General features: G+C 33.1%; 5 protein-coding genes across 9 annotated transcripts; 2 read left to right on the top strand and 3 right to left on the bottom strand.

The window, feature by feature from the left end:
* Positions 1-1,361: 1,361 nt before the first annotated feature.
* LOC101501276 (peroxidase 41-like) lies at positions 1,362-3,011 on the bottom strand. The gene has a single exon (XM_004496083.4). The coding sequence runs from the start codon at positions 2,770-2,772 to the stop codon at positions 1,777-1,779; it is 996 nt and encodes a 331-aa protein (XP_004496140.1). The 5' UTR covers positions 2,773-3,011; the 3' UTR covers positions 1,362-1,776.
* Positions 3,012-3,418: 407 nt separating this feature from the next.
* LOC101500518 (acyl-CoA-binding domain-containing protein 4) lies at positions 3,419-10,648 on the top strand. 3 transcript variants are annotated; one of them, XM_004496082.4, is made up of 14 exons: positions 3,419-3,602; positions 4,171-4,329; positions 4,551-4,628; positions 4,701-4,814; positions 4,922-4,988; positions 5,126-5,187; positions 5,752-5,891; positions 5,984-6,110; positions 7,403-7,517; positions 8,019-8,107; positions 8,708-8,791; positions 9,525-9,845; positions 9,928-9,987; positions 10,073-10,648. In XM_004496082.4, the coding sequence occupies exons 2-14, from the start codon at positions 4,240-4,242 to the stop codon at positions 10,244-10,246; spliced, it is 1,521 nt and encodes a 506-aa protein (XP_004496139.1). In that variant the 5' UTR covers positions 3,419-3,602; positions 4,171-4,239; the 3' UTR covers positions 10,247-10,648. The 3 variants fall into 3 exon arrangements, with proteins under 3 accessions (XP_004496139.1, XP_004496138.1, XP_004496137.1); XM_004496081.4 differs by having other exon boundaries at positions 4,134-4,329; XM_004496080.4 differs by having other exon boundaries at positions 3,420-3,602; positions 4,225-4,329.
* Positions 10,649-11,297: 649 nt separating this feature from the next.
* LOC101500206 (probable CoA ligase CCL5) lies at positions 11,298-14,155 on the bottom strand. The gene is made up of 4 exons (XM_004496079.4): positions 12,554-14,155; positions 12,364-12,431; positions 12,187-12,289; positions 11,298-11,847 (listed from the first exon to the last, which is right to left on the bottom strand). The coding sequence occupies exons 1-4, from the start codon at positions 14,099-14,101 to the stop codon at positions 11,722-11,724; spliced, it is 1,845 nt and encodes a 614-aa protein (XP_004496136.1). The 5' UTR covers positions 14,102-14,155; the 3' UTR covers positions 11,298-11,721.
* A 2,103-nt stretch (positions 14,156-16,258) lies between these two features.
* Positions 16,259-20,308, top strand: LOC101499870 (malate dehydrogenase [NADP], chloroplastic). Of its 2 annotated transcripts, none has more exons than XM_004496078.4 (14): positions 16,259-16,579; positions 16,665-16,755; positions 17,803-17,889; positions 18,037-18,121; positions 18,214-18,395; positions 18,490-18,560; positions 18,645-18,735; positions 18,835-18,909; positions 18,995-19,096; positions 19,202-19,324; positions 19,551-19,619; positions 19,707-19,775; positions 19,916-19,969; positions 20,073-20,308. In XM_004496078.4, the coding sequence occupies exons 1-14, from the start codon at positions 16,419-16,421 to the stop codon at positions 20,124-20,126; spliced, it is 1,314 nt and encodes a 437-aa protein (XP_004496135.1). In that variant the 5' UTR covers positions 16,259-16,418; the 3' UTR covers positions 20,127-20,308. The 2 variants fall into 2 exon arrangements, with proteins under 2 accessions (XP_004496135.1, XP_073223976.1); XM_073367875.1 differs by having other exon boundaries at positions 16,260-16,579; positions 19,551-19,623; positions 19,711-19,775.
* A 3,111-nt stretch (positions 20,309-23,419) lies between these two features.
* NAC31 (NAC domain-containing protein) lies at positions 23,420-26,460 on the bottom strand. Of its 2 annotated transcripts, none has more exons than XM_004496076.4 (6): positions 26,149-26,460; positions 25,785-26,059; positions 25,393-25,653; positions 24,463-24,978; positions 24,262-24,376; positions 23,420-24,129 (listed from the first exon to the last, which is right to left on the bottom strand). In XM_004496076.4, exons 1-6 carry the CDS (start codon positions 26,303-26,305, stop codon positions 23,717-23,719), a joined length of 1,737 nt encoding a protein of 578 aa, XP_004496133.1. In that variant the 5' UTR covers positions 26,306-26,460; the 3' UTR covers positions 23,420-23,716. The 2 variants fall into 2 exon arrangements, with proteins under 2 accessions (XP_004496133.1, XP_004496134.1); XM_004496077.4 differs by having other exon boundaries at positions 25,393-25,650; positions 26,149-26,459.
* Positions 26,461-27,060: the final 600 nt, after the last annotated feature.

Here is a 27,060-nt window from a genome sequence, read left to right as displayed (position 1 = left end):
ATAGTCCAAACTAAAACAAAAAAAAAAGTTTTTATCAAAGTAAAAAAGTCTAAGAAAACAACAACAAAACCTAAGTGACAACCAATGACACTTTGACTCATCCTCTCTTTTGACCAAAATACAAGACTAGAACTGTGTTTTCTCTAGTCATAACTCTCATATCTCGAGAGCAACTCCATGTTGTTTTCTTCCAAAAAAAAAATAGGATTTTTAGATTCTCCAATCTTTCATCTACTACTCTAACTTTTTAATTTTTCTCTCTCTCTCTCTCTATATATATATATATAAAGATAATGAGACACCTTTTTCTCACCATTGTTCTTCAGTAGTTTAAACTTATTTTTAGAACTTCAAAAATAGAATTTCCAATTTTAAGAGAAGTTGAATAAGTTTAAAAAAAATACGTCTATTGACATATTCTAACTGCATTTAATGCTTATAAATATTAACAATTTCTATAATTGTTGTTTCACTCGATTTTTTCTTTCAATTTTAGACTAACAATTCAATAAAAATTAAATAGCTTAACTTTATTGCATTTTGAAAAAGAAATACTAAATAATTAAAACTAAGTGATTAATAAATCTTAATTAAAAATAAATTATTCAAAAAAATTTAAATATAAATTTAATCGAAAATTAAACAAAATTAATTATTAAATAATTCAACCGTTGGAATATCACGTGTTACTCGAAAAGTCACAAACTTTCATTACTTTTTGATAGTCACAAATTCTTAAAACATGTTTAAATGACATTCTGAAAATAATTTCAGACTTACTAATAATCGAGGGTCACATGACCACTAAAAAGTAACATTTGTTGATAATGTTAGTTTTTTTTATAGTTAAAGTATAATTATGTTAAAGTAGGTACTCAATTAGATTTAACATACTTTATTTGAGTATGACGTAGATACTTACTTAATTCAAGAATACAAATCTTAAAAGAGAAACTTAAAATACATTTAATTTTTATAAATAAATGGTTATATATGGTCCTAAGTTGTAAATAACAATAATGTATCATAATATTCTTCATCCCATTAAAAAATAAAATCGAACAAAACCAAATAATATACAATTAGAAGACTATTTATTCATATATTTGAACATCACTTTTATCAAAACTTCATAGATTCTTTAAATACGCTTCTTTATTCTTGGTCTTAAATTGATGTAGAGCTACGTAAATATAGTTTTAGAAACATGTGTTTCATTGATGTTGATTTTAATTATACGATAGCTGAATATAATTAGAAACATGCGATTGTTTTAAAGATCACATTTCCACACAACAATTACATTCAGGTTTTTGGGGTGCTGTCTTTCTGCTTTTAACATTTATGTGAGATCTCGATAATTAATATAGAACAAATTGAAAAGAGTATAATTAATGTTGTTCCAATTAAACATTGTGAAACCATGATCTGATTTTCAACATTTCAGAGACTAGCATCTCTTATTCTAATGCAGAGTATGAATGACACATTAATCAAAAGGAAAGCACAAATATGAGATGGGATAAAAAACATAATCTCTATCTCTCTCTCTCTCTCTCTCTCTCTCTCTCTCTCTCTTTTGATCATAATAAAAGAAAGAAAATTAATAAATATCAAAAGGAAAGCAACATATATAAAAACATTTGAAATACAGGTAATAAGTTGTCTCAATTTTCTTTTGATAATAAGGACAATATATACCCATGGCTCTCTAGATATATATTAATTATATATAAAAATGACAATTTTGGTGAAATGAATGAATGATTCCAGTAATTAAGCAGGAATATGATTAAATTGATCACACCTGCTCCTCACTTCACCCTTTTGACCAGTCTTGACACCAAAAACAGAAAGTTTCTCCATAGCCTTAGCAAAATCATTAAAAAAAGCTTGTTCATCTTTAGCATAAAGTTCCACAAGTGGCCTTGTCCTTGGATCCACACCCAAAAGATAATCAGTTGTCAATAATCCCAAACCCTTCAACACATTTTGAAAATAAGCATTATCAAATTTCCCTGGTGACCTAACATCATTAAATGCAGCCATGGAAGGGTCAGAAGTGTAATTTTTACAAACATCTCTTAACCCTGCAGCCAATTTAGGGTGCATTGTAGGATCAATCTCAGATGTACTACTGAAATTGAATATTCTGTTGCTGAATTCTTTACAATGTGTGAAACCTATGGTGTGTGCACCAGTTAATGCAACCATTTCTTTAACAGTGAAATTTTTTGCTGTAAATTTGCTTATGATAGCATCCATGTTCATGTCTGTTTTAGGAAGATTTGCTTCAGTTCTTGAACCATCTGAAACAAGACTATCTTTTCTACCTAACCTCACCGGATAATAAGGACCACCAACCATTTTAACAAGGTCTCTCGTCGACTGTGCCACGATATCGGAACACGAAACGACGCCGGGACATGTTAGTTCCAGTTCGTTTTTTATTTTAACTATAACGTCGAATGCGTCTCCGGAGAGGGAGAGGTTGAGATCCGCATCGCGTTCTGCGTGGGGATTGTAGGCCGTTGATGAGATCAGGATGGATGCATCGCATCCGTCCGTTATGCAATCGTGGAAGAAGAGACGGAGGATTCCTGGTGCAGTTGCGGGGCTTGCGGATTGTTTGTTGTAAATGTTTTCATTAACGATTTTTTGGAAGTTAGGACACGTTGTTTTGTAGTAGTCTACGTTGAGTTTCGCTGTGGAAAATGGAAGGGCAATGAAGAGAAGGAATAGGATAGGGAAAGCCATGGGGTAATAATGCATGATATTTTATTTTATTTTATTTTATTCTAAGAGAAGGTTATTAAAGAGCTTTAAGATACCAACTCTTTTATTTTTCCTTCTCTTCGGTTTGTAAATGTGAAGAATCCCTTTTGGGGAAGGAAGAGATTTGGGAATGGATATGTGCCAAGTTTGGGAACAATGGGAGGTGGATGGAAGCTGTGGAAGAGAGGGGTTTAAGGACTTTTTTGTTATCATTTTCTCATTTTGGATTTTCAATTCCATTCTTTCTTTCAGGATTTTCCTATTTTTGTACCCTCCATTCACTTGTTGCATCTTTCATTTACTATTTTGTTTTCTACCTACAACGCATTTCTTTAATTTACTATTATTGTTAATTCATTGATATAATAACAAGCAAATTAAGATGCTTTGAGCCTCTCTTTTTGTGGGATATGTTTTTTTTTTTACTTTCAATTTTAACATCAATATTTTCAAAATTGAATTGATATTAATTTAGTGAGATCTCTAAATCATAGATCAATGAGTTGAACCACAATTGAACTAAATAAGATGACAAATAAATAAATATAAAATGTAAACTGATATCAATTTCTAAATTAATTATTTAAATTAAATTAAATAGCAAAAACTATTGAAAACAAAAAAATAAAAATGAATGGAAGTTAGTACTAACTAGAATTATTGCCGCATCTTTTGTTCTGCTTTGTGTCCGAAACAAGTCTCACTCTCGCACGAAGACTACGTTTCGACTGATATCTCGACGGTGGCTCTCGATCTGCCACCGTCTTATCTCATCCCCCGCTTCAGACGACGCCGTTTTCAGATCTGAGGTCTCTCTCCGATAACAGGTTTCATTCCCTTTCATTCTGCTCACATTCAATCCCAATTCATTCATTTCTACGTCTGCCAATTTCGAATTTCCCTGTTGTCGTCTTCAATGTAATTTCACCGTTAGGATTTGGAATTCGCCGTGATTTTTTAAGGTGTACTCGATTTAGATTTTCAATTTCAGATACTTTGAGTATATAAACATTGCCGAAAAATCACGTCACTCTGAGAATTATATTGGATTTTTTTTTTTTAATTGAAGGTTTCTCAATTCTCTGATTTTCTTGCTAGTAAGTTTATATTGGGAGTTGAAACTTGTTGTCTTGTTCGTGACTTGGTGTGGACTATGGAGTAATGCTATACATTACGCGTACTACGTGAATTTATTTGTTACTAATACTAATACTAACAGGAATACATTATAAGTAAGTAATTAAGTCAATGATAGTAATTTAGTATGTACGTAATTATTAATGCTAACATTTAAAATGTCGATTCTCTCTTTTAATTTAAGATTTGTGTTCGTGTTAATTTTATTTGGTGCATCATAGATGTGTTTTATATCTTAACATTTGGTGCATCCTGAAGCGACAATCGAGTATAACCTGAAGTGACAATCGTGGTTATTTTTCTGGACTAAAGGAGAACCGAAGAGATATGGAAGTCAACAATTGGCATAAAGAACTTACATATGATAATTGGGTACCTGTTACTGTATCTGGTGCGCGTCCACCTGCTCGCTACAAGGTTTCTTTCTCTCCATCTTACTCTTTTCATTTTTTTATTAGAGGATCGAAGAATACAAAATTAAAATGAACACATGAAAGTAACTAATGATTGGTTGGGTATTGTCATGAGCTATATTGCTTTGAATGCTAAAATTATTTTGTCATTCTTTGCTTCTTAGCTGAAAACATTCCTTAGCCTTGGGCCAGATTCTTACTCCATTTGTTGTCCTTTCCTTGTAGCATGCAGCAGCAGTAGTTGATGAAAAGTTGTACATTGTCGGTGGAAGTCGTAATGGTCGGCATTTATCTGATGTTCAGGTATATCGTATGCTCAGATGCTGCTGAATGTTGGACTCTTTATAGTGAGTCACGTGATTTAGCTGTTTGCAGGTTTTTGACTTCAGAAGTTTGATGTGGTCTTCTCTAAAACTAAAAGCTAACACCGGAGAAGATCATGGCAACAGTTCACAGGAAACTCTACCAGCCACATCTGGTCACAGCATGGTAAAAATTTATGTGGACATGTTTCATTATGAAATCTTACTTTCTATGATTGAGTTTTAGTGACCATCTGGATGTTTGATTTATTAGAGATTTGGAAATTTCTGCAGATTAGGTGGGGGGAGAAACTACTAGTTCTTGGTGGCAATTCAAAGGATTCTTCTGATACAGTAACAGGTTACTATCTGTAAATTAATTTTTAAAATGAGGAAGAAATATGTATAAGTGCCTGATTAATTTCCTATATGTGCATATCATATTATAGTATGGCATGTTACATAGGAAACTCACAATGTTCTTTGGACTTCTTGCAGTTCGATACATTGACATTGAAACATTCCAGTTTGGAGTTATTAGTACTTCTGGAAGTGTTCCGGTAAGTGTGTACTGTGTCCATTGATTTTAAAGGTTGAAGTTCCATCCTTGGATGTAAAATTTTTGTATGGTTTGGGGCTTCAATATACTACTCTAAATGGTTTCACTGAAAATTTAGTTTATGAGAATTGAGAGGCTAACAGTGTTGATTGATTCATGTAGCAAACCCTAGTAATGAGGTAAGGGTTGGTTGTTGCTGATGTGTTTATGTCCTTTACCATACTTCTTATTCTTTTTGAATTATATATTTAGGATATTCAATTTGTGCCGTAGTTCTTCTTAATATCCATTATGAAGTGTGGGAGTCACTTTGATTGTTTTTTTTTAGTCATATTTTTTTTAAGCTAAAAGTTTATTAAAAAAAAACACAAAGAAAAACAATCCTAACACTGCATCAATAACAATAACATTTGGATAAGTCCTACTTAACACCGTAGGCTTTGAATGTAAATTAACTGCCGAAGCAGAAGAAATTTGATGGTTTTGAACATTGTTCTCCTCTAACACTGCATCACTTTGATTGTGGTTAAATAGACAATTGAATGTTTTTAATCTATTTTTCCAGGTAGCCCGTGTGGGACAGTCTGCAACACTGGTTGGTTCAAGAGTGATATTGTTTGGTGGAGAAGATATGAGCAGGAAGCTGTTGAATGATGTCCATGTTCTTGATCTTGAAAGTATGACTTGGGATGTGATAAAGACTACGTAAGTAGTATCTATTTTACACTTCCAGAAAATGTGTTTTCATGCTTTAGAGAAATTTCGATCGACCATACCACTTTCTTTCATTTTGATAGGCAGACACCTCCAGCTCCTAGATATGATCATGTAGCTGCTATGCATGGAGAACACTACCTTATGATTTTCGGCGGTTGCTCTCATTCTGTCTTCTTCAACGATCTTCACTTATTAGACTTGCAAACTGTGAGTGAATGTTATTTTCGAACTTTTTGACATGTTTAATTAAATCAAAATATTAATAAGATTGTTTCTTCTACTCTGGGGCATTCAGTTATTTCTGTATGTCACTCATATATAAAAGCGATTTTTTATATGATAGTTAGACTTAGACCTCCCATTACCCAAGTGTACACTCACAAGAAAAAGGACCGTAGAGACTCAAGGGATGTGTGCCTTTTCTTGTGATGTGATAGCATAATCAGAGGAATATGTGTTAGTGAATTGATATCTCCTGTGATAACAGAATGCCTACGTGGCATCGAAAGAGAGAAAGAGTGAAAATTCATTTATAGAGGAGGTTTGGGTAAACACGATGGGGGGAGGATTGGAAGACACAAGTGAGGATTGGGTGGAAAGGAGGCAGCAGACCCCACGAAGAGTCTTTAGTCTGTACCATTCTGTTTGATAGATTAGTGGCTTGGTTTTTGCTTCTATTGCCGAAAGGGATGGGTGTGTTCAGTTTGAGTGTTCATTGATTGGGCTTTCCTCCCCCCCAGTTTCTACTGAATTAGAGAGGACCTTCTGTTCTTCAGACCTTAATTTATTTCTGATAGCATATCAAAATCAGTAACAGATATGCGGGAATTTTCAGTAGTAAAACCTTGAATCCATTACTTGTTTGTCTAGTATATTTTCAGAAACATAGTTCAGCTCTTTTCTAATTTTGCAGTTATGGGATAAATATTTTTATCTGCCTTCTTTGTGGTTTACTATCAATGGATAGACTTTTGACTTATTTTTGTTTATGAAAAATTAATTGTGTCTACCAGGTTGTTTTGTTTAGCATGTGAATTGTGTTGTCTTGCAGAGATTGAATGTCTTGTGACCTTTTTTGCACTAGAAGTTATTATTTTATCTATATAATATAATAATCTTATTCTAGGTAATTATTTTGGTGAACCCATTCAATAGCGTTTGATGGTTGTTAAAGGAATACTTGTAATTATAAGATTGTGCAGCAACTACAGATGCTGCTAAAATGGTATTGCAGTCTTGATCTTTTTTTGCTGGTGGCTGGTTAAGAACAAAATAAAAGCCACTAACCCCAATACAGATGTTTGACCAACATTCACCCTCAGCCCTGTAATTTTATGGACTTACAGACTGTCAAGTTTATATTAGCTTTATACTTTTAATATTTCTTTATCCGGAAAAATGCTTAAACTTCGGCTGTGGATCTTCCAAGAAGTTGTTTTTTTCATTCTTACAAGTTAAGCATCAACGATCTAATGATCTAACAACCTCATTTGGTTCAGATGGAATGGTCTCAACCACAATCTCAAGGTGATTTAGTATCTCCCAGGGCTGGACATGCTGGTATAACTATTGATGAAAACTGGTTCATAGTTGGTGGTGGCGATAACAAAAGTGGTATGTAGTATGTACAAAATTTTATATGAAAAGAAATGGTATTAGAGAGAGAATGGAAATATATTAACTTGAGTAAAATATGCTCCAAAACATTAAATAAAGAGAAAAAGAAAATAGTGACAGAGAGAATCAACAACGTTGCATTGAAGTCCAACCCATGTGAATTTTAGAAATTATAACTGACTTTAAAATGCTTTGACCTAAGAAATGGCATGAAACTTCAAATACAATCCTATCTTGAAGCGCTGTCTAGGGGGAAAATGATTCCCTCTAAGGATGTGTAGGTATCCTGCTCCAACCAAATATATTGGAGGACTGCAAGACCCCACGCTCCAAAATAAAGTTTGCTTCCTTGTTTCTAAATGAATCATACCATAAGAAACTTCTTAAAAGCAAGGCATAGTTAAATTTATTATTGACGTCAATTATGCATACATTATGCTCTCAACATTAATGAAACTCTGTTTTTATGGATGTACGATTATGTAATATTTGAAACAGGTTGCCCTGAAACCCTGGTCTTAAACATGTCTAAACTTGTTTGGTCAGTATTGACTGATGTGAAGCCAAAGGATCCACTTTCTAGTGAGGTAATTACTTTATGCTTTTTATATTTTTATTAATATTTCCAGGAATGTTTTATGGAGGATTATAGTTCTCTCTTTTCGAAGACCTGTTATTTATAAAATTATTTTGTTCTTTTGTTATCCATATTTCAGTCCTGCTAGGGGCAACAATCACTTTCCTTTTTGACCCATATTTGAGACCTTCTGATTAACTCCATGTTTGCCCTCTCATTACCTAATTTGTAGAGGATACATCCAGATTAGGTTCCATTGCATGATAGGATTGGATTTTGAACCTCGTTCTAATCATCTTGGATTTATTGAAAGAAAACACACAAACTATACAAAAGAACAGAAATGACAGCCACGTTGGAGAGGTACAGCAACAGCTGCAAAGGGGAACTTTGAAGATGAAAACTAGAGCTAGTGGGACCTTCACTTTTATAACTTGCTAATTAGATAATCAATCAAAATGGGTGGGATGTTCTTTATATATAATTAAATATGACAGTAGTTGTGTGAGCAACTGCTTTGACCACAAAAAGTGCGATAGTGATTCACGCCCTTTATATATTGATTTATATGTGACTTAAATATGTGACTTAATCATTGATTTCTTATCAGGGTCTTAGTGTCTGCTCAGCATTGATTGATGGAGAAACATATCTGTTTGCTTTTGGTGGCTACAATGGGAGGTATAGCAACGAGGTAAGTAAGAATCTGTCTTAACATTGGATATTTAATTATTAATACCATTTGTATTGTCAAAATCTTAGCGAAGATTCTTTTTGTTATTGTATATGGATGAAATACTTAGCAAATTGATTGAGTTGAATTCACGTAAACTAGGCTCTACTATGACATTAGTCCCAATTAGTTTGTGAAGGAAAACCCTTGGTTCAGGTTGTTATAATTGGTTTCTTGGAATTGCCTATTTATGTCTGTTAACATTGGCTATAATACCTTTGCAACTTGAATTATTTTTGCCGGATAGAAGACTAGTTATTCTCTGTGGTAGTCAATGTTGGGCAGTAAATGACATTTCCACAAAAGCTAAAATCGAGTGCTGTGGAGATCAAAATGCTGAGATGGATGAGTGATTGAGTGAACGTACAAGGAAAAAAAACAAAAAGATTAGGAACTAAGATAACTGGTCATGTTAGAAGATGACCATGGAGGCATCATTAAGAAAAGCCGTTCAAATAGAAAATAGTCCAATTAAAAAGACTTCACACTAAATGGTTTTATTGAAAGTTTGGTTTCAATGCTTATAAAGGCTGGTGGCATCTATTATCCACATAGGAAACTAGTGAGAGGTTTGATTTTTATATCATGCAAATTGCAAATTACATAATTTTAGGTGTTTTTTTTTTAATTAAAATTTTAGTGTATTCCATAAATTGGTTTCTGTGGCTGATGGTTAGGGACCTTGCAAATTTAGGTTTTTGTTATGAGACCCAAGGCAAAGGACACTTTGCGTCCCAAGATTTTCCAGTCACCAGCTGCCGCAGCTGCAGCTGCTTCTGTTACTTCTGCCTATGCATTGTCCAAATCTGAGAAGTTGGATTTCATTCAACTAGATGATATAAATTCCAAGTCATCTGTTAATGGTCATCATGAAGACAACGTCACTGTTAAAATTGATGCCATTAAAGAAGAAAAGCGGTTATTGGAATTGTCAATTACAGAAGTCAGGGCCGAAAATTCTAAGCTTGGAGGTGAGATACATGAAGCAAATAGTACTCATGCTGAGTTGACCAAGGTATGTATTATGATTTCTATGCGGAGTTGCACTAAAGTTTAATTGATAATTGTAGTTTTCATAACTGAATATGTATTTTCAGGAACTCCAATCAGTCCAGGGACAACTTGTTGCTGAGAGATCGCGATGCTTTAACCTGGAGGTTAAAATTTACTTTCCAATTTTTAAGTGAACTTTGGATTTATGGTTGTGTAGGATTTGAGTATATTAGTATTGTTTGTTTTCAGGCCAAAATTACAGAACTCCAAAAGTTGTTGGAATCAATGCAGTCTGTAGAAGATCAGGTAAATGCTCTTCGGGAAAAGAAGTCTGCTTTAGACCAGGAGATGGAGCACGCTGCAACTGCTCAGAGGCAGAGTTCTGGCGGAGTTTGGAGATTATTTGGTGGGAGTGAAAAATGAAGATTGTGAGGGCAATACCACCTAAAGAGATCTGGGAGTTTAGTCTGAGAAATTTCAACTTACAAGCAGCTGATTGTATTGTGTTATTTAGTTCATACAGAAAATGGCATTTCATTGCTACAGATTTTTTGGGTCGTCATCTTGTATTGCAGTACATGATGGATAAGATGTTGAGCTCCAATTTTGACGGACTGCAACTTTCAAAGAGATGGGTATGCAAGTTTTTTGTATTTGTAATTCGTACTTCAAACAGGTTTACTTTTGTCTGGTTCATTTCATACTAATGATTTCATTATACTCTACAGGATTTACTTTGATTTCATTTATTTGAGTCTGTATATTGACATTTCATTCACTTGTTTTATTCTATTTTAATTTAACTGGTTATTACTTTGCATTCAATTGCTAGAGGAGCACAATTTTAATTTTATTTTGTTTCAAGCATGATGACTTATTTGGCCACACCTATATTATCATCTTATAGAATAGAACTATTTGATTCGTTGACCCCAGGAACTCCTGTAGCCCCTTTTTACTCTTCATTCATTGGACGATCCTTATGTTTGTTTGTTCTTGGGTTTTTTTCAATTCAAAGAAGAATGATTATATGGTAAGTTTTAGGGAGGAACTTTCCACACTCCCAAAATCACTTCAGATCTAGACATCCCAAAAAAATGTGATTTTTGTGGCGTGTCCAAAAGTATTATTTCAAACACAATAAGCCATCCGGAAGTATACTTCCAAACACATGATTTTTTAGAAACATGGTGGGATAAAGTTGTTTCCTATGTTTTATATCGCCATGGAAAATAAAACCTTCAAACAAAATAAGCCATCTGGAAGCATACTTCCATGACATTGTTCCCTTTGCAGGTGGTCCTTCCTTGCCTGTCATTGTTTGGGAATGTCTTGAATTGTGGTGGTAGATTGATTGTCTATGGCAGAAGCATAATGCTCGTTTTCATATATGCATATTGAGAAATTGGATAGGATCATTGATCGGATTGGCCCAGTTGATTTCAATTTTCAGCATGGTTTAAAAATATTCATATTGGAGCAAATACTTGTTGTATAATTAAAGCCTAAAAAAGAAACAAAACAATACAGAATTCACAAATGTCACAAGTAGATCAAAATGACCAGCAGCAATATTATTTATTAAAGGTTTTATTTTAGTTACTGATGACGGAAATTCTGATTTCTGTGTCTGGTGAGTCTATTCGTTTCTTTTTGCCCAAATAAATTTGTGCTAACCAAAAGTCTTACGAACATTGTCTACTGAAGTATTGAAGTTCTTAGCTTCCATGAGTAAAGTCAAGGATAACTAGCAAATTCAGATGTGCATCGAAGTAGATTACCATTCCCAACTAAGTTCCTATTGAAATAGGATGGCTTCTGTTCATTTTTGAACTTCCCTTCATTAATTGAAGACAAATTAAAACATTCTGTAGCACCACCATTTATACCCAAGCTACTCATAACTTAGAAACAAGTTGGTATTTGCTTTGAGAAACAAGATCCTTACGTAATATCTTTCCAGCAGCCGACCTTGGAATATTGTCAATAAAACTCACCCTTCTAACTTTCTTATAGGGAGCCACCTGAAAATTCTCAAATTTAGTTTAACTAGAAAAATTAAAGACAAACAAATTAAAATGACTATAGGAAAAGAGGAAGCAGGAGCTAAGAGTGGCATAAATAACTCAATGAAGTGAAAAATTTCTTTAGTCAGTACATCTAAATCGTCTAATAAAAATCAAATGATTTTTATCTTAAGTTTATATCTTGAACCTATTTAGGATAAGTTATAATTTAACTTCACCAAATCGGGTTTAAAGTACAAACTCAGAATATGAACTGTTTGATCTTCATCCAAACGACAAAAAATGGTGATTACACCAACTTTGACTGCAAAGAATCGGGATCCAAGAGTAGCCTACCTGGCCTGCAACAAATTGAATCACTTGATCTTCTGAGAGTTCAGAACCAGCTGCTCTCACCACATACGCCATCGGTATCTGCCCAGTTTCTTCATCTTCAACCCTACAACATATCTTTTCACATGAGAAAGTCAAAGAGAATGAAAAAAGAGTGAAACTGTGCTGAGGGCAACGCACGGTATAACTGCTGCATCAACAATAAGGGGATGACTTAGCAGCACCGATTCGAGTTCTGCAGGAGCAACCTGACACAAGCAATCCACATATACGTATTAATGAAAATTGAAACCGTTCCAATATTTAATTTAACTTCAAGAGCAACAAAATAGCCACCATTGAAAACTGAAAGTATTATAGCTTTGAGTACCTGATACCCTTTGTGCTTGATTAGCTCCTTTATTCTTTCAACTATATAGACGAATCCATTCTCATCAATATAACCAAGATCACCTGTCCTCAACCAACCTTCTGAATCGATTGTCGCATTTGTTGCCTCCACATTTCCAAGATATTCTTTCATAATAGTACCACTTTTCAGCCACAACTCTCCTTCCTTGTGAGGAGGCAAAGGCTTCCCTGTTTCAATGTCTATCACTTTTGCACAAAAAGTTGGAATCAGCTTCCCACATGCTTCTGGATGAGCTTTAGCATCTATGTCCGACCCGAAATACGTTGCTCCACCACAACTTTCTGTTAGTCCATAACCTGGCCTTAGTTGAATCCAAGGAAACATCTTTCTGAACTCTTGTGTCATTTCTTTACTCAAAGGTGCAGCACCTGATCCAACCCTTCTTAAGCTAGACAAGTCATACCCTTCTTTTTTTGCATGTTTCACTAGTGCATGGATCACTGGTGGCACTGCTGGTATGTTATTAACTTTGTGCTTCTTGATAGCGACGAGCATAGCGTGGAAATCATATTTCTGCATCAAAACTGTTGTAACACCAACACACAACAACCCGAGTCCAAAGAACATGAGTCCATATATGTGGAACATTGGAATGAAGGCCAGGAAAACATCATCTTGAGATGCAGACACATCAGCAGACCAGCAGAGGAGTTTCATTATGGTAATGAGGTTTGAGTGTGTCAAAACAACGCCTTTACTTACTCCTGTAGTCCCTGAAGAGTAAAGTACAGCAGCAGTGTCTGATTGCATAACAGGAACATGTGGCAAGTGTATTGAATCATAGCAGCCTTGTATTAACTCTTCAACTGATAGAAATTTTCCATCAGATGGACTTGAGGTGAGAATTGTAGGAACCCCAGTTGGGATCAATTTGTGTAACTCTTCTGGTGCGGAGATGGCTAGTTTAGCGCCTGAATCATGTACTTGTTTCGCGATTTCCGATTTTGTATTGAGAGGGTTGGCAGTGGTAAGAATTGCACCAACTGATAACACAGCTATGCAAATGGTTGAGTATAAGATTGAGTTTGGAGACAATAAGAACACTACGTCGCCTTTTCTAACCTCGAGTCCGTGGAACAAAGCTGATGCTAAAGAGTAAACAGATCGGCGAACCTCGCCGTAGCTTATACTTTGATTAGTACTTAAATCAATGAATGCAATTCTTGCATCAGCAATGTCTCCTTGTGGAAACTGTGATAGAACAAGACTTGCAGTGTTAATGTCTGGCTTTGTTGGGATTTCATGCTTGGTTCCAAGATTAACAAGAGAGTGATAAATTCCTGTTCTTGAATTGTAGCCACTCCTGTTATCAAATGGAGGCAGAGATTTCTTAGATTCTTCTTCAACGGATGACCAAATTTCCTCTCCTGACATTTTTTTTTCCTGCAAAATTGATTGATTTGTTAAGCAAAGAATCAATGGTAATGGAGTGTAGCTGAGGTAAAACAAGTGTGAATTATTAACATATATACAAAGTTTTTTTTCGTAAAGTACTAGGATTAACATTGTATACTATGTCAGTTCTATTGTCCTGAACTTTTTGTGGCCGGCCTAGAGAGTGAGACATAGATAGCAATAAGTATTAGTAATTAAGTAGCTATAAGATATGTACTTGATGTTCTCTACATAGGCCAACAGAAATAATTGAATAATGAATATTCTTTTCATCAGCAATAGAATATCTGAACCTAAAGAATGCATACTTTTTTCTAACTATTTTTTTATAGGAAAATTTTGTGGTTACTCTGGACATGGCAGTTAATAATTAATTTAAAAAAATAAAAATAATTGAATGTAATCATATGTATCAATGTCTGCCGATAAATGTCTTTCAATTTTCAATTCACCATGGGAATTGTCCGGTTGGGACATATTTTGTCTACTATTGATTTACGTTACATTCTTGGATGTTATCTAAATTAATATATGATGGAATGAGTAGCTTCTCCTATATCTGCAAACCAGCTAGCTTTTCACTGGCATGTATCTGGTAAAGGTTTACAAAGAAAATAAAAACGATATATATAGCTCTATTATCTTCTTAAAATAATCTTTTTAAACAAATACTACGCAATGGAAACATCTAATATTTCAACGAGACAGTGACACTTTGGTATCATAGAAATCAAGTTGAAATTAGATATTTTTGTGTCCTGAAAAAAAAAATTACTTGGTGTTTCGGAGAACTTTATTGCAAGTTTGCCGGTTATGTTTGTTTTTGTTTTTCTAAAAAATGTGTTATTTTTATTTTATTTTTTAAAGTAAAATGGGTGTTGTGAATAAAATACGGGGCAGAGTAGAGCTATGATTAAAGGGATATGAGATAAAATGTTCTACTTTTGAATGGAATTAACATGGAAAGGAAATAATATTTTTTTGGTTGGGTCCACCTATTTCCTATCCTCAAAATTTGTAGAGAAATAAATAAGAGTAATAAATTTAAGTACAAATTTACCCTTTCAAATTTTAATATTATTTTTTTTTTTATAAAATATTAGATATATAATCAATGTTTTCGGAACAAGTAATAAAATAGGTTTTGAATTCTTATAAATTTTTGCAGATAAATTAATTATCAAATGATCAATTTATTTTAAAATTAAAATAATATATAATTTTTACGATGTTAACTATTAAATTGACTAATATTTAAATAACTTAGATTTTTAATCATATCAAATACTAAAGTAATAATATTATACATTTTCAGATATTAAAACAATGATTTACTCATTCCAACAAGTGAGGTTAAAATAAAAAAAAATAATTAAAGTCTTCTCTCATGCTCAAATTAACTTTTCACCATTAATATAATAGTATAATATTCCACGATGTAAATTACAGATGAGATACCCTTTAAATAGGTCACCTATTAAGTAATAAGTATTTGCAAAAATGTCTTTCAACAAAATGAGTTTTGTATTAATGCCTCATAAAAATGAATATATTTAAAAATTAATATAAACATTAGTAAAATAATGGATTAATGGATAAAAAAATTCTTTTTTTTAACAAAAGATGAAAAAATTCTGATAACTGATTGTAATTCTTTTTGAGGGAAATAACCGATTGTAAATGAAAATATTGAGATTTATTTTATGATACTGGTTGTATGTTTTTTTATAGGAACTGAATGTATAAATTTTAATCTTTGATGTTTGCTGGGTTAATAATTCAGAATATATTGACACTGAGAGTAGTTTTAGAGAAGAACACCATGATTAATTTACATAATAACACAATTACAATACATTGATTTACTAGAACTAAAAAAATAAAATATAAACTTCCCAAAGAACATAAAGAACTATTGAAAACAGTGAAACAAGACACAGAACATAACACCTCCTATATTGCTTTTTGTATTATTTTAATCTATGAAAATATAAACTTATTTTGATTTCTAAATTAATAAAATATTCAAATTAATTCTTAAGAATAACAATAAGAATCTATATAAGAAATATAATGACAACCCACTGTCGAAAGGTTTTTAACCAAAAAAAAAAAAAAGTTGTGGATTATGTTTACTGTGACTTATGTACCTTGACAAGTGTCATTTCCTTAGCCTTATACTTGTATTTCAAATCATCATCTTTCATCCATTGTACCCTCCTTTTTTTTCTTCCTTCTATACCGTTCTTCCTCCACTTTTCAACCTCTGAACCAAAATTTTATATCTTTTCCTCATTCTCTTATACCCTTTACAAACTTCTTCAAAAACACTTTTTTATTTTTTTAGTTATTTTTGTTACTCTACAAGAGCTACAAACAGTGGTTCTTGTATTCTATTCTTGAACTTTTTTTTTCTTTCTCTTCTGCCATGGCTGTGACACAGTTTAAAAACCCCACTTGCTCAAAAACCCAACTTTATTCATCACAACTCTCATTTCTATCTAAGACTGTACCTAGGCGCCATCACTGTACTTTTGCACCACTTCACAGAACTCAGCATGCCAGAATTTCTTGTTCTGTTGCGCCAAAGTGAGCAACTTTATTCTTTTTCATTCAACTTTATGTTTATTAAGCTACTTGGGTATGAATCAATTTTTTTACTTTTTATTTTCAGTCAAGTGCAGGTGCCAGCTGCACAATTCCAGGATCCTAAGAGTAAGCCTGATTGCTATGGTGTGTTTTGCCTTACCTATGATTTGAAGGCTGTGAGTATTCCTTCCTACTCTTCTCTATTTATTCATGAATGTGTATATGTTGTTTCAGCTTGTTTTGTATCCAAATTGTGGGTTCATGATTATGTGATTAATATGTGTTTTTTTGGGTATTTGGGAGCAGAATTTTGTTTTAAGGATCACCGGTGGTGTTTGTCAATATATGCATGTTGATGCACATTTTGCCTTTTATTTTTATCATGTATATTGGCTATATATATAGAAGCTGAACTTCAGATTAAAGACATATCTGAGTGTCCAACATGTGTCGGTGTTTCATAGTGACACTTGTAATTACATATGATCGCTTGTATTTTCTCAAATTATTACGGGTGTGTGTTGTGTCTGGTGTCCGTGATTGTGTCAGTGATTCATAATTTGTACCTAGCTGGATTCTTCCTCTTTTGTGAAGAAAGTTATTGGCTGTTTCCCATATCAAAACTGTGTTTCTCATTGATGCCAAAATGCAGGATTTAATAAGTTTTTTACTTCATTACTATTTAGTCATAAAGCTTCTAATAAGTAAAATTTCAATCTTCTTGATGTAATAGGAGGTCACCAATATTTGAGGAAAGTCTAAAAGAAATCTGTAACAAGTATCTTTTATGGTTGATGTATGAGCAGTTTACGATCAAATGTCTTAAACAATGTGGAGTTAATCCATCGATTCGTCCTCCACGTGATGGCAATTTAAATAGCTACCCTAATCCTATTAATTCCTCTAGATACAATGATTCGCCATCTTAGAACTAAATCCTTTGTTTCATTTGGCATCCTTTCAAATTTTCCACGATTCTACTTAATGTAACGATTATATTAGTCTAGGTGTTAATATCTTTGGGAATATGGTGTGACAGGACTAGGATGATAATGCATCCTTGCTTTAGTAACTTGTAACAATGACTTTCCAGGGTTCTGTTTTTATATTCAAAATTTGATATCCAATCTAATGGCTCATTGATGCCAGAACACAGTTAAATTTAACAATCTATGCTATATGTGTTGATGTGTTGTGGACGCATTTGGCTAATGTGTTTACAGGAAGAAGAGACAAAATCCTGGAAGAAATTAATTAACATTGCAGTCTCAGGTGCTGCTGGAATGATTTCTAATCATTTACTTTTCAAGGTGAGACTCTCTTGGATTTAAATCAGGACCGTGTTGGTAAATCAGAGAGTTCAATCTTGCATCTACTTGGAGGTTTCTTTTTACAAGGGATGCACTATCTTTAATGGTCAAAATTTAGTTTCATTATGAGTTAATTTCTTATGTCAGCTTGCATCTGGTGAAGTTTTTGGTCCAAATCAACCTATTGCTCTAAAATTATTAGGATCAGAAAGGTCAATACAAGCTCTTGAAGGTAAGCTTCCTACATGCGTATTATACGAGTACGCCCCCGTTTTTGGAGTATAAATGTATCATAGGATATGATTGTTCCAATTCAACATGCAGGTGTTGCGATGGAACTGGAGGACTCATTGTTTCCTTTGCTGAGGGAGGTTATTATTAGCATTGATCCTTATGAGGTGTTCCAAGATGCAGAATGGGCTTTGCTAATAGGTGCAAAGCCTCGAGGACCTGGAATAGAGCGTGCAGCTTTGCTAGACATAAATGGACAGATTTTTGCAGAGCAGGTAAATTGGTATTCAAAATTTAAGCCACGTCTAAAGTTTTCTGCTATAAGACAATTTATATTATTGACACTGTATCTTACCATGTGTACAACAGGGACAAGCACTAAACGCTGTCGCATCGCGCAATGTCAAAGTTATAGTTGTGGGAAACCCTTGCAATACAAAGTCAGCTTGGTGCTTCATGTGTAAACTAGAAGTTGTGCCTTGTTGCTCCTAATGTTGCTAATGTTCATGTGTATCTTAATGCAGTGCATTAATATGCTTGAAGAATGCTCCAAATATTCCCGCAAAAAATTTCCATGCTTTAACTCGTTTAGATGAGAACAGAGCAAAATGTCAGGTAACAAAGCATATAAACTTCATTATTACATAGAAAAATTGTGTCGCTTCAGAAGAAATAACAACTATATTCTCCGCATTGCTTCAATCAAATTTGCAGCTTGCCCTCAAGGCAGGTGTCTTCTACGATAAAGTGTCGAATATGACGATATGGGGCAACCACTCAACTACTCAGGTCATTAAAGAATCATAACCAGAATGATATGAATGCATGAACTTATTTGATTCTCTTTCATGATATGTCATTAACTTGTTTTCAGGTTCCCGACTTCTTAAATGCCAGAATCGATGGTTTGCCTGTCAAAGAAGTGATTAAGGATCATAAGTGGTTAGAGGAAGAGTTCACTGAAAAGGTTCAAAAGGTAAAATTTGTAATTTGCATCCATATAGAGTTAAATATATATGTGGAATAGAGAATATTTAGTTTCCTTGTGTAAGAAGTTAACAAGTAATTGTTTGATTGGTAGAGAGGTGGCGTGCTTATTCAAAAATGGGGAAGATCATCTGCTGCATCAACTTCAGTGTCGATAGTTGATGCCATACGATCTTTAATCACTCCTACGCCCAAGGGTGATTGGTTTTCTACCGGTGTAAGTTGGTTTTACGTAAACAACCACGTCATTGTTTACTTGACATAGAATTAGACGACCTTTTCAGAAAGATGGCAAACTTGTTTTGCAACTTGACAGAAACAATTTAGTCAAAATAAATAGTTTATTTTAAAGCTTAATTAGAGGCCTATAAACAGTTTTTGTCTTTATTTTTTCTGTTTTCTAGTATCTACTTCAATCATAAAGTTTGCAATTGCAATATCAGGTGTATACCAGTGGAAATCCATACGGAATAGCTGAAGATATTGTTTTCAGCATGCCGTGTCGATCAAAGGCAAGTGTGTCTACTGTGTTCTTCATTCTTTACTATAATTTTTGAATTGCTTTTGTTCCTCCTATGACAAAAAAAATTATTCATTAGGGAGATGGTGATTATGAACTCGTCAAGGATGTTATATTTGATGACTACCTACGACAGAAATTAGCCAAAGTGAGTGTGAAACTTCATATTTTTTATCATACAGCATAGACTTATAATTGTTTTATGATATTATTCACATGTGCTTGAACCTTGAGTATATACATTATTTGTGAATTTCATCATTCATGTCAAAATATCATATTTTGCAGACAGAAGCTGAGTTGTTGGCTGAGAAAAAATGTGTTGCTCACCTAACAGGCGAGGTAAATATTGCAGCCCAAATTGCGGTCATCGCAAACTTCTTTTTTGAAACCTTACATATTCATGATATTCACTTTAATCTAAACATTTATATTGTCTCATCAGGGAATTGCTGTTTGTGAATTACCTGGTGATACCATGCTCCCAGGAGAAATGTAACAAGCAAATCTTCTGAATGACAAAGCAGATTTGGAAGATCACACCAATTGATGTAAAAATAATGGTTATGTGATAAAGGTGAAAAACATTTATTGAGCAATTATTTAAATTTCAAAACATTCATTTGATTTTAAAGCCATATAAAGCTCATCAATAATGTAATAAGTGGGATTTTGTAGTTATGAAGCTTGAGATGAGTCAGTCTAAATTTCCATGTTAGATAAATTGGAGTACAATTTCAGTGTCTTACTCTTAAGCATACTCTACAAATTGTATCATCACATTAAATTAGACTCTTTGAGCTAATTTTAAATAAAATCAAAGTTTCAAAAAATATTTTACTAAGTAACTTTCACTTCAAATAGTTTTGAAGTTAAACACCAAAACTATTTAGAAGTCTCACATTGTATATTGTATAGTGATATTGATAGAACAAATGAAATAGTAAAACATTGATTGTATTAAAATACTTAGAAAACTAAACAAGCAAATGAAGGAAAGAAATGATAGAAATCGTCACAAAGGAATGAAAGAGAGATGAGAAAACCTAAAAAGAATTTATGAAGAAGAAACACCTCTTGTTAAGATAAAACTCAATTGAAAGATGTAGTTTCATTTTCTAAAATAATTAAAATTTGCACATAAAAATAAAAATAATGTATCCATACATCAAAATTAATACAAGATAAAAGTCGAAACAAAATAAACGGGTCTCGATCAATGTGTGTCATATACAATTTTAGGCTATGCTCACATCATGTTTTTGCCTAAATTAATTGGTAACAATTAAATGTATTTTTTGTTGATAACTTATTCTTCCTCTAATTTCTCGATCCCTTTCAAAAGAAGTCTCCCGATCATACAAATGATTATGATAATATATGAAAAAGAAGGTAACATGAAACAAAGAAATCACCTGATAGTTAAAGTAATAATAAAATTGGCTTAATTCCAAAATCTTGAGTGATTCTGCAGTCATAATTACATTTAATCATGCTAATAAGTTTAGCAGATAAAACAAAGTAAATTAAGCAAAGAAAAGGAGAGATGTGAATTGCAGGGAACAATTATGAAAGTTGTAAGAATGAAATGCACTTTTCTACACATGAATACGAAAGCAAGTAAGAGGGAAGTTGTGAAGTCTCATAGATTTTATTCATTGTACTCAACAAGCAATTTTAACAAAAAGACAAATAATGAGATAATAATATGTACTTAAATAATAGATTTCTATATAAATTAAGATTAAGTTAAGATTATTTCATAAAAAATAAACTAAGATCAGCTTACACACTTTTGAAGGGCATAAGTTTATACACTAAATTATTTTCAAGAACTATAAGCTAATTTTAAGACTTTACCACTAGTCATTTTTGTTATCCCAAAGTGATGTTTTTCTCTCCTATATGTTACTTTGTATAGTGCACTCAATGTACTTGTTTTTGTCCTAAAAAAAGAAGTATATTAGATTTGATCATTTTTCATATTAAGACTAGACATGACAACTGAGTGCGGCAGAGGCAGATTTTGCCTTACCACCCCTGAATTCGATTTGGAAAATTTACATCATGATTTATGTTTGTGGCGGAGTTTAAGTTTCTCCGTTTGCACCCGCATCTATTCATATATTTAAAATAATAAATTTAAAGGTTATATTAATTATAATTAATATAATAAAACAATTATTATTATGCAATAATAAAATTAAAAATACTAAAATTATTTTTTATAAAAAGAAAATTATAATTTTTAATATTTAAAAAATATTAAATATGTACATAGTTTATAAAATTTAAAAATCACAATAATATTACTAACGGAGTGGATGCATAATGGATATCAACACCTCAAATTCGCAATCGTCTCCGAATTTTAATTTCATAAAAAACTAGTACCTTCACTTGTATCTAATCAAAGCGATTTTTTTCTGTCCAAATCAAGATGGATTTGATTGCGTATGCAAATTTTATTGTTGTCCCTAATTAATATTCAATCATTAAAAAAATTGCACTCTTCGAAAAAAACAAAAATTAACTCTGGTAAAAAAAAATGCCTAGATGATAACTTATTATAAAAAATAACAAATAGTTAATAAAAGAGAAAATTTGAATACACCAATTGAACGAACGATACGAAACCCATTGGGCAATAATTTATTTATTTTTTGCAAGTTTTCAAGTTGCACTAATTTGACCAATATTATTTTGTAATTAAAATTAGTCAATTCCTAACACAATTAGAATAATAAAAGTATAAAATATACTAGATGACTATTTTATAAAGTAAAACAACAAATTCAGTATCAAAAATAGTAAAACAACAAATAATGCACCATGTGGTAAATGATAAAAAAAAATTAAAAAAAAATTATCGTTAAGAAAACATGAATGCACCAGACTGAATAATAGAATAATATAAAACATGTAAATATAATCGATCACTTTGTATTTTCTTCAATTAAAAAAAATACAATATTATAAAAATAAATACAAAGTGACAAATGTATTAAAAGTATTGTAAAAGATTTAATATTATCCATTCCTTCAAAAATAATATTCTCACTCCAAATTTTTGGGGCCTTAGACATACTGAGTCACCGTACACAATCTAAAATTTTAAAATTCTCAAAATATTATTTATATTGTCAATGTTTATAATCTATTAGATATCTTGTAATGAGTCATTTGAATACCAATTTCTTGACTATCACCATGGCTAACATCTCCATTGTGGACTCCACCACCACCACATCTCTTAGAAAGACTTGTCTTTAAATCAATGGTACTCGAGGTAGCAAAGCAAAAAACAAGGAAGACTAACGAGTTATAGTGATGAAATTGATTTTAGAGTTAAAAATGTGGCGGTGGACTGGGTGGGGGTTGACGGGGTAAAGAAACCGGATTAATGATGGAAACAGCTCGAAAGCACCACTGTAATTGATGGAACCTTGATTTTCAGTCTCTGATCCAATCAATGAAAATTGACAAAATCTTCATATGTTAGAGGCTATGTTACAAATTTTAAAGTTAAACTAACCAGTTAACTTTTCCTACCTGATTCACAACTTAGTGAATCATACGCTCATAAAATTAAGAATCATTTTGTAGTTAGTTGATGCACCAACCCAGCTTCATACTCTGTCCAGAACTTTATCTCACTTCACGGAATGCCAACAGCTCCTGCTCCCATACATACTCTCCAGAGGACGACACAAGTAGAGAAATAAACCGTATTCTTATACATAATGAATCATATTATATTTCGAACACAATAAATAATGCAAAACCTATCAGTTAGAACTTAAAACTATTTATGTAAATAGTGACTAATATGTATAACTAATTGTACCAACGTGTAACTCTGTTTGCACTCTGAAACCCAAAAAAAATGCAGGGGTATAAGTTACAATGAATAATGTTTAGATTGGTATGACTAAATTACCGTAAATAAATCTACAAAGTCATTGGATCCTAGTCATTCAATGAGAGCACCGAACGATACTTAACTGACTGCTAGTCGTCATTCAATGAGTGCAATGAACGATACTTAACTGACTGCGGCTTATTCTATCACAGCCAACCTGATATCTGTCATTTACCAGTATACATGAGGCTTCCGATCTTGAAACTCAGTGAAAGAACCACAACTGAGAAGCCCGTCAAGAAAACCCAACTATGTGATAACACAAATGCGGCTTTGCTACAGACCAGGTCAGAAATAGGCTCCAAAGTAGCCGAATTACCATCCGTTTGGGAAAACCCAGTAGACATTATGGTATTAAAACCTCCATTCTTGCCCACCATCCAATCCATCGCATTGCCTCTAAAAGTAATGTCTGTTATGCTGATCATACCTGCAGTTATATGAGCTGAACTGGAAGACTGAGCTGCAGGATGTATCCTAAGAGCAAACTCCTTTGTAGGAAACTCTGAAGCAAATGCAGGTGCAGCAGGTAAGCTGGCCAACAATTTATTGGCCTGCTTTACAAAAGGATTTGTATCTCCTGCCAAAGTGATAAAAACATAAGTCAGAGGAGATAGAGTACTAATTTACATGGTATATAATATTGATCGACAAGAGCACACATCAAAGATCAGCTTGAGAAAACAGGATGTAAAGCGAATGGGACTGTTACCTGAGACCCAACTTGACACCTCTGGATCCTCCGTTGGGATAGCTTCATTACTAGACTGTGCTTCAGAAACCTGTTTGTTTGCCAAGGAACTACCATTGGCTTCGTCCTCCACATTCTGTCAATCACCACCAAAGATTTTAAGACAGCTATAATACAAATCAGTAAAACAAACAGCCTTACAAATCTAGAGTACACAATAACCTGCTCAATGAAAGGCTGTACAGGGTTGGCAATAGGGCTTTCACACCCTATACTCAAAGGAGAATCGAAGGATATATGTTTGGAAATATCCCCAGCAGGGTAATTAAGGTACTCATCTAGCATTGCAGCAACAGATGGATCTATCTCGGGGGGGGAAATCTCGTCAAGATTCTCAACATCATTGGTTTCCATATACTCCTCTCCCAAACTCGTAAGATAACCAGTGGCGTCAAAATATAGATCTGGATCATCAGATGCAAAATTGAAATTCAGAGGATTCTCGCCAAGGTTTAGCTCACCATAGTCTCCATCTTGTACTAAATTGGTATCCTGGCCATATTGCCCAGCCATATTATCAGGCTGGTCAAGCACTGGATCATACATACCGAAACTGGCTTCCAATTGCATATGATCATTAACAAATGTTTGGGAAAGCTGAGGATGGCTACTACACTCCCCATAGTAGAAGTTTGATGGAGGATCAGCGCTTCCAACTGTGACACTAGTTTCAAGCTCCTGGTAATTGAAGATATTTTTAAAAAAAATAGAAGAATTAAAATATGCCACGAACATCAAAAGAAAACAGATAATATAAACAAGCAAGAATTATAGATAAAAATGCTTGGAGAAGAAATCACAAAGATTAAAAGAAAGAAAAGCCGCAGATGCCTATCATTCAACAGAAAAGACCAAAATCTGTGCAAGAACATATCTGAAATACGGAAATCATACTAGATAACAAGTAAATAACCCTCCACCCAATGGAGAGTTTAATTATAAAATCAAAGCTACAACATGAATGAACATTAGTACAACACCCCAATGCATCCAATTGACAACCTAGAGAAAGTTTATAATTAAACAAAAAATTCAAAATTCCAACTCCAATAAGTATAAATAATCCAACATCATTTGGGATATGATACAAACCTGCTTGAGGTCATCAGCTTCAACATAATCATCACCGCTAGCAGCAGGAACAGGCACTATTTGTTTCAAAAGCTCATTATCAATAGCCGGCACAGATGGAACTATTTGTTTCAAAGGCTCATTATCAACAGCCGGCAAGGGATCCACCCGATTATCAACACCCTCCCATTCCGCCTCCACAAAGGGAGCCCCATACTTCTCCCCATTCTTAGGCCCCGAACCACTCTTCTCGAAGATCCTACACGCCACATAAGTATCCTTCTCCACCAAACCAAAAACAAACACAAACCTTATCTCAAGTAACAATTAAATCAAAACAAAACCCAATTCAATAATTCAATAAAATGAATAACAATTGAAGAAAATATTACTATCTAAAATAACTGATATACCTGCAATCCAGCTTTGGCCAACTCCTCATCAATCATCCTGTATTCATGCATCACCCAATTTGTTCTATCACCATGTGGGGCCCGCCCCGAGTGATAAACAAGAGTCTTCTTCATTCCAACAGTGTCCTCTCCGTTTTTGACAATGCGATCTTTTCCAGTAGTCTTCCAGTAACCTCTATCGGTAGCACGATTCGTCCTTATACCATGACCGTACTTCTTGTCAAGCACAGTGAAAAAGTACCATTCCAAATCCTTAGTTTTCAGCTTCGACAAACCTAAGAAACCAAAACAAAAAACAATCATCAACATGAAGATCGAAAGAAACCCTAAAAAATGGGGAAATTAAAATGGGAGAGAAACTAACTGGGAAGGTCCCATGGCTCGAACTTGTAGATATCGATGACAGCGAGATGGTCAAAACAGGATGGTAAATTTCTTGCGAGCTTGCGCTTCAGGTAGAAACAAACGAGTTCTTCATCGGTAGGGTGGAATCGGAATCCAGGTGAGTTGTAAACAGCCATTAAACAGAGATATAATCGCTGAGGAGAGAGAGAATGAAATTGGTGACAAAATTGGGTATTAGGGTTTTTGAATTGGGATTTTTGGGAGTAAAAGGGAAATTAAAAAAGAAGGTTCTAGGAGAATTGAAGTGCCGTGTGTACATTTCAATACCGCTACGAATTGGTGAGTTAGGAAGTATCACCCGCGTCTCACGTGACGGTGTGGAAGAATGAGAAAAGTGTATCGAAGACTATATGTATATGCAATATGGTAGGATATGATTGGTAAGGTGATGTTTACACAGACAAAAAAGGAAAAGTATGAATCACAAATATAATAATGTGATAAATCATAATTTGACAAATATAATAATGTGATAAATCATAATTTGACAAATATAATAATATAATAATGTGAATATATGGAAAGTTCCGGTGCTAAATAGTGCTTTTACTCATAAATAATAAATTAGGTTTATATATATATTTAAACTTATTAATATACCCTATCTTAAAAAAAAAAAAAAAAATATATATATATATATATATATATATAATAAAATGTTTTATTTTTTTATCTTTAAAATGTTGCATTTTCGTTTTTATGATTATTTTTATTTAGTAGAAGATCGTTATTGAAATGCAATATTAAAAGAAAAATAGAAATTTTGATATATGTGAATTTTTTTTAAGATATATATATATATATATATATATATATATATATATATATATATATATATATATATATATATATTTTGTCTCTCTTTTTTTTA

The sequence above is a fragment of the Cicer arietinum genome, chromosome 4, assembly GCF_000331145.2.
Source record: "Cicer arietinum cultivar CDC Frontier isolate Library 1 chromosome 4, Cicar.CDCFrontier_v2.0, whole genome shotgun sequence".
Classification (NCBI taxonomy): Eukaryota; Viridiplantae; Streptophyta; class Magnoliopsida; order Fabales; family Fabaceae; genus Cicer; species Cicer arietinum.
This window is presented reverse-complemented; position numbering and strand designations above follow the sequence as displayed.

What these genes read in the sequence shown, in the direction of transcription:
- LOC101501276 (XM_004496083.4), bottom strand. Translation starts at nt 2,772, where the DNA reads ATGCATTATTACCCCATGGCTTTCCCTATCCTATTCCTTCTCTTCATT.
- LOC101500518 (XM_004496082.4), top strand. Translation starts at nt 4,240, where the DNA reads ATGGAAGTCAACAATTGGCATAAAGAACTTACATATGATAATTGGGTA. An exon ending in GTCCACCTGCTCGCTACAAG is followed by an intron (nt 4,330 to 4,550) that starts GTTTCTTTCTCT and finishes CTTTCCTTGTAG; the next exon opens with CATGCAGCAGCAGTAGTTGA. An exon ending in TGGGATGTGATAAAGACTAC is followed by an intron (nt 5,892 to 5,983) that starts GTAAGTAGTATC and finishes TCATTTTGATAG; the next exon opens with GCAGACACCTCCAGCTCCTA.
- LOC101500206 (XM_004496079.4), bottom strand. Translation starts at nt 14,101, where the DNA reads ATGTTAATCCTAGTACTTTACGAAAAAAAACTTTGTATATATGTTAAT. An exon ending in TCAAGCACAAAGGGTATCAG is followed by an intron (nt 12,432 to 12,553) that starts GTACTCAAAGCT and finishes TGCTTGTGTCAG; the next exon opens with GTTGCTCCTGCAGAACTCGA. An exon ending in GTTGATGCAGCAGTTATACC is followed by an intron (nt 12,290 to 12,363) that starts GTGCGTTGCCCT and finishes GATATGTTGTAG; the next exon opens with GGTTGAAGATGAAGAAACTG.
- LOC101499870 (XM_004496078.4), top strand. Translation starts at nt 16,419, where the DNA reads ATGGCTGTGACACAGTTTAAAAACCCCACTTGCTCAAAAACCCAACTT. An exon ending in GCAACCACTCAACTACTCAG is followed by an intron (nt 18,910 to 18,994) that starts GTCATTAAAGAA and finishes ACTTGTTTTCAG; the next exon opens with GTTCCCGACTTCTTAAATGC. An exon ending in TACGACAGAAATTAGCCAAA is followed by an intron (nt 19,776 to 19,915) that starts GTGAGTGTGAAA and finishes CATATTTTGCAG; the next exon opens with ACAGAAGCTGAGTTGTTGGC.
- NAC31 (XM_004496076.4), bottom strand. Translation starts at nt 26,305, where the DNA reads ATGGCTGTTTACAACTCACCTGGATTCCGATTCCACCCTACCGATGAA. An exon ending in AAGCTGATGACCTCAAGCAG is followed by an intron (nt 24,979 to 25,392) that starts GTTTGTATCATA and finishes TTCAATTACCAG; the next exon opens with GAGCTTGAAACTAGTGTCAC. An exon ending in GGTGTCAAGTTGGGTCTCAG is followed by an intron (nt 24,130 to 24,261) that starts GTAACAGTCCCA and finishes TCACTTTGGCAG; the next exon opens with GAGATACAAATCCTTTTGTA.